Source organism: Orbicella franksi, chromosome 12, assembly GCF_964199315.1.
Source record: "Orbicella franksi chromosome 12, jaOrbFran1.1, whole genome shotgun sequence".
Classification (NCBI taxonomy): domain Eukaryota; kingdom Metazoa; phylum Cnidaria; class Anthozoa; order Scleractinia; family Merulinidae; genus Orbicella; species Orbicella franksi.
In genome coordinates, this window is record NC_138156.1 from 16,837,125 (window position 1) to 16,847,517 (window position 10,393).

General features: G+C 41.3%; 2 protein-coding genes across 2 annotated transcripts; one reads left to right on the plus strand and one right to left on the minus strand.

Annotated features, from left to right (window-relative positions):
- The first annotated feature begins 132 nt into the window (after nucleotides 1–132).
- Nucleotides 133–7,804, plus strand: LOC145462417 (zinc finger HIT domain-containing protein 2-like). The gene is made up of 2 exons (XM_081445941.1): nucleotides 133–618; nucleotides 3,252–7,804. Exons 1-2 carry the CDS (start codon nucleotides 143–145, stop codon nucleotides 4,030–4,032), a joined length of 1,257 nt encoding a protein of 418 aa, XP_081302067.1. The 5' UTR covers nucleotides 133–142; the 3' UTR covers nucleotides 4,033–7,804.
- Nucleotides 7,805–8,959: 1,155 nt separating this feature from the next.
- On the minus strand, nucleotides 8,960–10,283 carry LOC145462466 (alpha-ketoglutarate-dependent dioxygenase alkB homolog 4-like). Its single transcript, XM_081446003.1, has 2 exons — nucleotides 9,941–10,283; nucleotides 8,960–9,768 (listed from the first exon to the last, which is right to left on the minus strand). The coding sequence occupies exons 1-2, from the start codon at nucleotides 10,268–10,270 to the stop codon at nucleotides 9,241–9,243; spliced, it is 858 nt and encodes a 285-aa protein (XP_081302129.1). The 5' UTR covers nucleotides 10,271–10,283; the 3' UTR covers nucleotides 8,960–9,240.
- Nucleotides 10,284–10,393: the final 110 nt, after the last annotated feature.

Below are 10,393 nucleotides of genomic sequence, written 5' to 3' on the forward strand. Positions count from 1 at the left end.
CTAACGCGTTATAATTACCAGCCGCATTTGATACTTGCCAAGTACTCTTCCGAAGTTGAGCAGCTTCCAAGCAGCTTCCCAGAAATAATTTCGGCCTTGTATCTTAGCTCGGAAAGACTGGGAACCAGTCAGGGAATCCAAAATGGCAGAAGTTAGTGGACGTCTGTTGGACGTTCTTTCGCCCTCTGAGAGCAACTCTCCTTGTGCATTTTGCCTGAAGAAAGTATCTAAGTACACGTGTCCCCGCTGTAATGTTCGTTACTGTTCCAGTACGTGTTATAAGAGCGATAAACACTTGCAGTGTTCCGAACTTTTCTACAAAGATTGCGTCTTACAAGCATTGAGAGAACAAAAAGGCAGTTTAGAAGACAAGCTAAAAACACTTGAGATGATGAAGAAACTAGAGGAACAAGATAAAGAAGAGGAGACTTGTGACACTGAGGATCTAGAGGAACGCTTCCAAGATATAGACATAAACAGTGATCCAGAAGAGGTTTGGTCAGCGCTGACAGAGGATGAGCGAAAAGATTTCGAATCGGCCGTGAAAAGTGGAGAGATTTCTAACGTCATTGACGTTTGGGTTCCGTGGTGGAGTCTAAGGGATGGAATTAAAAACAGGTAACGAACTCCAGAAAAAAAGTGGTGTAGGCCTAAAGGCCATGGGGTAGGCCGTGGTGTAGTCCATGGCCTACCCTGTGGCGTACAGGTGGTCAGATTTTCAAAAACATTAACATAATTAACATGGTCTAACTCGAGTTTCAACATCAGTTGTAATGAAACAATGCAAATCTTACAGTACTCAACCTTGAAACATCCTATTTCTCTCTCTCTTGGATGTATACCCCTCCGAAGCACTCAACCATAACCTTTAATAGCGGGTTAAGAGGGAGGGGAATGGCTAATATTGCATGGTCGCTGAGGATATTCAAAATGGCAGCTTCACGATCCATACCGGCTGCCAGTTTTAAACATAAAGTGGAGTGCTAGTGTAAACATGCAGTGAACGGCATTGTATAGGACAACATCTGAAGGCAAGATGATGCCAATAGTATATACTTCCAGGACAGTTTTTTAAGTGCCTTTTTAGTGCTGTAGAGTATTGAATTTGTAACTGCATCCAGGGACATGCAGGCGTCACCTTCATAAACATTTAACAAACTTAACTTGCTTTCCCTACTGAAGTGTGGTAGCATATCAACATTAAGCTGTTCTCTGGGCAGTGACTAAAAGTGGGACAGGGACGTGGGACTCAAGGATGCATGGACTTGGGGATGTGTGGATTTGGGAACGTGTAGACTCGGAGATATGTGGACTCAGTGGTGTTCAGAAAGGTATTATATCCTGACGAGCTTGTCAGCAGTAGCTGACAATTCCCAGCATCCATGGTTTGGCCTGATACATTTGCTAACTATCTTACTGTGAGAGAAATGAGTAATGTTTTTCCTGCTGGCTGAGCTTGCAAAAGAGGCAGGAAACAAAGTTCTCTCACACTGAATGCCTTTGGGGGGACCTGGGTATGAGTCAGGGTGTCAGTTTCACACTCGTTCATTGTTGTTCGGTTTTTCTTTTCTTGCCAGACACTGCGACAGTTTTCCTACACTCCCACCCCTTAGTGAGTTCTTGCCTGATGTTTATAGAAGTGTTTGAACGTTTGGGTAGTTTTTTCCTGTTGTTGACTACGATTCTGATATCATTGTGATGTTGATAGAAATGTCAATAAAGTGCTGTTGCATTGTTGTGTACAGACAAATGGCATTTATAGTGTGAGAACAGAAAAGTTTCAATGCAAGGGGTTGTAAACTTCGTTGGCAGCCATGGAGGACTTTCCTGGTAACTAAATAACTGCATTTTCTTGTTAATACAAAACCTGTGCCTTATCCTTGCCTTTCTGGACATGACTGAAAATTATATTTTACACATTTAGCACAAAAATCAGGTGATGTTTGCTTATCATGTCCCCATGTCCCATGTACCTGTGTCCCCATATTCCTGCATCCCCAAGTCCCCAGATCCTTGTAGCCCATGTCCCCGAGTCCCATGTCCCCGAGTCCCACATCCCCAAGTCCCATGTCCCCATGTACACACCTTCCCAAGTCCACACATTCCCCACTTCACTCATCCCCAAGTCCACACGTCCCGAGTGCACATGTCCCCGAGTTCACATGTCCCTGGGTTCTCACGTCCCCGAGTCCCGCATCCCATGTCCCAGTCCCACTTTTAGTCACAGCCCATTGTTCATTACATGTTTATACTAGCATTCCACTATAAGTTACAAACTGGCAGCTGGTATGGATCATGGAGCCGCTATTTTGCATATCCTCAGCGACCATGCAATATTGGCCATTCCCCTCCCTCTTAACCTGTTTTCCATTTTTACTGTGTGAATTTACCTCATTAGTGTAATTTTTACCCTTTTTACGTACTTTACATTGTGAAGTGCATTTGAACATTACTTTATGGAATTTGCGCTATATAAATGTATTGTATTGTATTGTATTGTATTATTGTATTGTTATGGTTGAATGCTTGGGTGAGATAGAAATAGGATATTTCAAGGCTGAGTGCTGTAAGATTTGTATTGTTTTGTTCCCTCTGACATGGAAAATCATGTAAGTGACTTTTTAGTATACCCCTATCAGAGGGATAGAATTTTATGCCAGAGTACCGGTACTCATTCGACTTTTACTAATGTTATGTTTATGTTTTTAAAAATCTGACAGCAGGCCATAGGGTAGGCCACAGGGTAGGCCATGGCCTTCACCATGGCCTAGGCCATGGCCTACCCCACATTTTGTCTGCAACCCTGATTGAACAACTATTTCCAGATTTTAGTACAGAGAACACAAACAGTCATTCAAATGTTCTGTCCAAGGTTTTCAAATGTCCCTCACCCCCTTGAACCAGGAAAGTGCCATAGAAACTTGAGGATAAGATTTTATACTAAGTAAAATTTGTCAGTTGAAATGCTAAAAGGGCATTCTCCAGGTTAAAATTACCAAAATACTGAATTTGAAATTGGCTAATACAGCCATGTTGCAAACTTTGATGCCAGATGGGTCAGCCAGATGGAAAAATACTCAGTTCTTGTTCACGACTTCTAGCCAAATATTTTCAAGGTCATCTCTCCCAAATAAATGCTTATCAAGTTCCTTGTGTCATTGCAGTTGTCATGATTCAAGGTTACTATTCTTTCTTTACTATTTCTTGGATGTGGTATTTACTTTATTTTAAATTCCTTTGTTGACGTTTAGGAAGAAGATAGAGGATTTAAGTAAAGAAAATGCTGCTACAGAAGAGATTCAGCCCTCAAATAATGAGAAACCTCAAACAGTGGAACAAAACAGAGATCACAATATTCCACCAGTCAAAAGGAATATTCCTCCATTAAGTTCAATCATGAAATCTTCAACTCCAAATCCAAATGTTCAGTTCAGTTGTATTGATGTCCTCTTCTCCTATGCTTATATCATGAGACTATACAATGGGTGCCCTGAGGACAGTCTAGACCAGGCAGCTGAGGATTTGTTGCAGCTTTCACCAGTTTTGTCTCAAAATTCTGTGTTTGAGAGCGTAGAGTCTGTGGTTCATAATTCTTTGAGTGTTTTACAACATTCCAAGGACCTCTGTTGCTCTGAGGAATTATCTCATTTGGTCATTCTTGATGTTATATCTTTGATCAGGGGACACAAGGTTAATGAAGAACAAAGAACAAACTTTGTAGAACATGCGATGTCGCATCTTTGTAGACTTCTCAGCAGAGGAAGGGAAAAACTGAAGCTGAACCCTAAATTGAACCAGCAAGAAGAACATTTGTGTAAATCCCTATGGCTTGCAAAAAAGAAAGCAGAGTTTTTGTTAGCATGGGTTCACTCGAACACTGTCATCTTGGAATCCCTTGCTCTTGATATACAAGTGATACATGCAGAAGTGTCCATGTCCTATAAACAGCATAAGGAACAAACAGAAAACCTAGAGCAGGCATGGGGAGGATCAAAGCCACCAAAGAAAGCATCTCTTATCACTGAAATGTGAACTTGTAGCATTAAGTCGTAATCTGAAGATGGGTCTGTCTGACATCTCCCCTGGGGGTGTCTAGGGAGATGTTTTACGGGAAAAATATCTTGGGAGGTTTTCTCATCTTAGGAGGCTTTCTAATGACCTCTAATCTTAGGAAGTTTTCTACATTATCACTTCCCAATTCTTATTTGTGTCTGTGGTAGAAATAAAGCAGTCAGTCAGAAAGCTTATTTCTTCTTATTCACCCTTTCCAGCATCTAAAATCCCACAACAGGCTAAGAAGCTCCCTTTACTTGATTCTCTGAGGAAAGGATTACCACCTAGCATCAAGCTTTTTGACTGGTTACTGTGCAGTGTCCCCTCAAAGTAGTTTCAAAGATGTAACAAAGTTCAGCATTCTCAAGTGCTCCAGTATTGCCCCAGCAAGATCTGTGGCCAGAATATACTTGGAGTCTCTGCATTCGAGTAGAAATGCATGATTATGGCTAAACAATGTGGCTAACCAAGGCATGGACTGAATAAATGGACAATAGTGCGTGAACTGGGTGATGATGACATAGCACTGCACAGACTAACTTCAGACCAGGACTTGTGAAAGTCGCCCAAAGTCGGAAAGAACACAAACGCTTTCCAATAAAAAGGTTCTGAGGTGAAACCGCATCCGTTCACATTAGTAAAATCCATGATTGTTAAAGTTGCTAAAACCGTACATCCGTCCGTTTCAAGGAAAATATTTATAGGTCATATCTGTCACAATCATCGATCTACAACAAATATCAGTTCTGAAATATTGAAAGGTAACAGTACGATTAGCTGTCTCGAGGAATCTGAGGTAAGTCTAAATAGGTAAAGTCTGCATACGAGCAAGGTGGCCCATCAGGCCGGAGCTTATCCCAGTTTCTGTAGCATGCTAGTCTATCCCAGGGTTACCCCCAGCATTAAGTTCACCGGTACCGATTTATACACCTAAGTGGAAAGAGGGACTGTGAGAGAAGTGTCTTGCCCAATAACATAACAGACAGTCCCCAGCCAGGGCTTGAACCTGGACCGCTCAATCTGGAGACGAGCGCATTAACCATGGACCCACCATGAGGCCACCGCGCCTCCCACCAAGGAATTTAAGGATGATGTAATTTTTGTGCAACCCTGATTTTAAGGCAGACTATTTATTCGCGGGCTCCTTCATTTTCCCCGCGAAGAGCCCGCTCACAGGCTAAACATTTTACAAAGAATGCATTTGTTCATGAGCACTTTGGCCACGTACCCAGAGAATATGCGATTTTTGAATACTACACTCGAGAGCTAACATTTTCGCCGTGACCGACTTTCACAAGCGTTTGAACAGTTTGCTAATGAGGCAAATCTTGGGAAAAGACCAGTACCGATCTTCTAGATTTTTAGTCAAATAAACGACTTACGTTGATCCATTGCGCCGTCAGATTTTTTACCAGCTCTTTGTTTGAGTTGGTTGAGCGTCTGCCTTAAAAGAGGCGTGGTCGGGCCAATCAAATCAGACCACCAATTTTATGCAGCCATACATTATGAACTTTGTCTCAACTCAGACTATTGCGCCATTGGAAAGGCACGTTGAGCCCCTAGTCCTGTCTCCTTCACCACATGACAAATCGAAGGGGTTGTGAAAGAACACCTATACATATGTCTGGATTTATGAAAACAGTGTTAAAGTAGACGATATAAAAAAAGAATGTCAATCTTTTCCTCGGTTCGCTCTCTTATCTTCCTTTTCTTGCTCTCCTCCCTCTATTGTTGTTGTTGTTGTTTTATCGCTTGGAGTGATTTTAAGGCCTTTTGGAGTTGTGAAATCAAATTAAGTGCATATGGCTGTTTTGGTACAGTATTGACATGGTTTTCATAAATTCAGTCATATCACGTAACAAATCGAAGGGGATGTGACAGAATGCCTTTATATAGATTGTTTATGACCTGCGATCAGGCTTTCTTTTATTCTTTTTGGCGGATGGGGGAAGGGAACCTTCACCTTCCCCCATTTGCCGAGAAAAAAGAACGCCTGATCGCAGGCTACATTCCCTATTAAGCAGAGGAAACCAAAAGCACCTTATGATGATGTCTGATTCATAAACACAAGACTGCAAGATTTCTCGACCTCCAAGACTACTGCAAGAAGGTAGCTGCCGGTTTCGCCCCCACATCGAATAGTTCTTTGTCAGCATAATTCGAATCTCCTATTCGGTTATTAGTTTTATCAGGCGCCTAAACTTGATCAAACCTGACACTGACAAACTCCATTGTACTGGAAATCACTTTGGATCATTACCATAAAAAGTGAGGCAGGGCGCGGCCCAGCAGCATTTTGAGTGGGTGGGAGAAGCTTGAAATGCCAAAGCGTTAGCCAGTACGGTGGGGAGGATCCAGAGACATGCTCCTCAAGAAAATCTTTGAAAAGAAAGGTAACTGCTTTTTAAAAACCGAAATGTGGGCAACCCAAACCTGATCAAGAGTCCGTAAGCAGAACTTCATTTTTACTCTAGTAAAGATTGATGGCACACATACGCTCTCTCTCCGAAAAGGAGCTTTTCAATGCGAAAAGCGGCCATATCGTCCCACATGCCATATGTTATAACTGCGTATATATTTTTTTCAGGTGTTATTTTACATACATTAATTCCATTCACGTACATAGCTGCGATGATCATTCATGTCTTTACATTTTTCTCCGCAGTTTAAATGTAATATATATATTATTAGATTCACTTGCATTCTTCAGCATCTACTGGTATCTTACGAACTCGCAACTTGGCCAGCTCCCAGTTGGCTCGATAGCTCAATTTGTAGAGCATCCTCATTACCGCACAGGTCTTGGGCTCAAATCCCGTTCAAGCCTCAATTTTTTCTTATTTTCCAGACGTTATTTGACAACTCCTTAAAAGCTGCGATGATCATTCATAATTTTTCAGCATTCTACGCAGTTCAAATTTAATACATTTCATATATTCACCAGCACACATTTATTTTGTCAGGCGTCCGCTGTTCTCAAACGTTCCGTTCTCGTGTAGACACACCTGACCGTAAGATTTTCTCAAGGCCAGAAAAAAAAAAAAAATTCAAAGAAAATAATCGGAGAAGGTAGAGAACAAAAGGAATGACGCGTTAAGTCTCCATAGGCAATTTCGGCTGTGAGGCCTAAAACGGAAGAAGGCAGCTCAGTTGACAAACGTCAGAGCAAAAAACATGATTTGCCAACAGAGGGAGCGCATAACACAAATAGAAGAACCATTATGGGTCATATATACAACGACGAGTACGCGCGCATTTGTAAATGTTCAAGTGAGGGAATTTCAAGTTTGGTTTGTGCCAAATGCTGTCAGCCACCTTCGTCGAGGGGGGCTATCTACAAGGTGTTATACGAAGAAGCTACACCCCAATGTCCAACCCCTTACCCTTTGTATTCCATTTTGACAGAAAACTTACCCCTTTCTCAGCCCTCCGTATACCTTTATTATAATTAATTGAGAAAAAGTACTCCCTCATTTCACATACTAGCCTCCTGTGCAGACGCTCTTTGGGCTCGTCACGCAAAGGAAGATTGCGTGACGAGCCAAAAGGAGACTATTCACATACCGTCCCTTATTATGAATGAGCACTTTTAAACAACTGAATGACAGATTTCCTTATCCTTAAATATGCCACAAATTGTGAAATTCCTACTAAATACACAGAGTTGATAAGTCTACATACCATGTTCTTTGGGTGTTGTCATATTTGAAAATTGATGTTGACCTACTTACTCATTCCAAGGGGGGGGGGGGGTGGGGGGACTCCCATATAAAAAGGACAGGGGTGCTTGTTTTGGTACCTCTTAGGATGTCCAGCCTCAAAAGGTACCTTTTAGGGTACTGAGACGAAAAAAATATGACAGGAGATAATGTGTTGTTTTAGAATTGGTAACTATTAGGGGTGGAAACAATTTCAAGCCACACCCACAAAGCAGGATCTTGGTACCTCTTAGGGGTTCTTTTCAAAATTTCAGACGAGCACCCCCCGTCCTTTTTATATGGGAGTCCCCCTGGGCCCAATTACACTCTTACCTGTCAATGAAGATTCCATTTTTTGGTCTTTTTTTGTGCTCCTTAAAACTACTTGATATGCCGAAAAGCAGTCAGCTAAAGAGGTAAAATGCACTATCTAGCAGTTTTCTGTACAACGATAGCAAAAATAGCCTTCTTTTTGAGATTTTGATGTTTTTAAACCTTTTTCCCCAAACCTGGCCCTAACCCCTAGACCAAAAAGGAAAAATCTAGATAGACAAGTTACCGGTAATCATTGAGCCAATGGATTCAAGACGTATTTGTGTCTCTTAATAGCATGTGATTGCCCTCCAGTCCTGATTCCTCGGTGCACTTGTTCTCCTTTACAACATTCTGTCACTGGCTGAGTTCTTTGTAAAATTGCATTGAAGAATGATCTGAAATTTACGTCGATTCACACCTTCTCCAGGCCATAAAAAATCAGTTTATCACTAAGAGCTGATATTCTTGTCTTCTCTAGTAGGATTCTGCTAAATTTCCCTTGTGGGAAAACAGCCGCTGTACAAAAATCAACATTTCTAAATTCCAATTCGATCGGGAATTCGAGGGCCATGGGTTTTGTCAGTCGTAAGACTGTTGTGTGTTACCCTTGTTAATCAAAGTCAATTAATTAATTAATTCTAAATTTGGCCGCAGAAGAAGGCAAAGGTGTACATTTGGACTTAGCACCCAATAATCCGTCCACAGATATCAGAGTGGAGTTTATTACTTTAGTTTCTGTTTTGCTAATTTATCTATTTACTGAAAAAAGTGGGGGTGCTCAACCTGAGATTGATTTCGTTTTTAGTTTCAATTAAAATATGTTAGCAGCCACCAACATATTCACTTCCTACCCGCTTAACAAAGGGTGAATATGTTGGTGGGGTGGGGGGGGGGGGGGGAGGAGGGATGACAGGGCAAGTCTGTCATTAGACATGACACTTGGAGCAATCTGATCCATTTTACTTAACTTTATGTCATGTTGAGGACAGCACACAAAAAGCAGAATTTGACTCAGTGAATGCTTATAGTCAAGGGAGGCCTTCTTAAAATACCTGCACATAAGTTCTCCTCTGAGTTGCATTAAAATAGATTTATTTTCCACATTTAATGGGCATTCTTGACATCTTATAATTGTTGGTTATGGTATTATATAGAATGACACATTAGCATGGCACTAGCATTCATGATCCTTCATAGTGACTTGAAGTGACTTCCCTTGAAATGACAATGCTGTCTTTATTAATTCGCTTCCAACACTGTGATTCTCACCACCTTCACAGAACTCCTGTGCGAGTTCTCTCAGTGTTATAGCAATCCTCCTGGAGACAATATCCTGTCTTTTTATAGCATGTTTCCAGTTATAACGAGCTGGTCCCCTGACTATGATCAAAGACCTTCTGGGCATTGGAACAGAAACTTCGGTATTGTATCCTTCATCAGAGAATGTGAGAGTGCTCTGTGACAGGAGGTTTAGCGTGACCAACCGATCACCCCACACCCAAAAGTCATCAAAATGAGGATCAATGGAGGATCCTCTGTGTGGTACATACTCTAAATTACACAGTTCAACTGGCTGAAAATCTGACAATGTTGGCACCATACTCCACATGCGTTCCACTAAAACCTTACTGAACTGTGGCAGACCAGTAAAGTTTTTTTCCTTTAGCTTCCTTTTCTTGAAATTCACCTGCGGTCCAAAGTCCTGCAAGAAATAAATACCCTTGGTCATTACTATTGAACATTCACTAACTTGAAGCTGTTTGGTGATGACTGTCTTTGCTCAACTACAGTAGTGAATCACAAGTGCAGATCATCAGACAGTTTACGTCGGTTATGTACATCTGGAACAACTGAACATTAAAATCTTAGTTTACCTGCTTTCGTCTTCCAGATTGTGATGCTTTCCAAATGGTTTTGTCAATTTCTGTAACAATCGTTTGCTCCTCGTCTTCATTTACAAAATCAGGAATAACAGTAACACCTTTCAGTCTTATTTTGTCCTCTTCAATATCTTTTTGATGCAAGCATTCTTGGCCTTTAGGAAATGTTCTGCCACAAAAGTTACAAAAATTATACCGTTGAATTGCCTTAGTGTGCTCCTCCTCCACTGTATGTTGCGATATTTTCTTTAACCTGCCTTTATCTTCACACAGTAAACACTTGCGAATGCCACTACACGCACAATTTTTCTTGGAAGCGGCCATGTTTAGAATTTACTCAAGTTCGGAAGTTTCTAACAGAGATTATCATTGGTTAATTTCTCGATTGTCCAATCAAAGCTATTGTAACACCGCACCACTTCTGGTACTGCGCATGACATCTGTGCT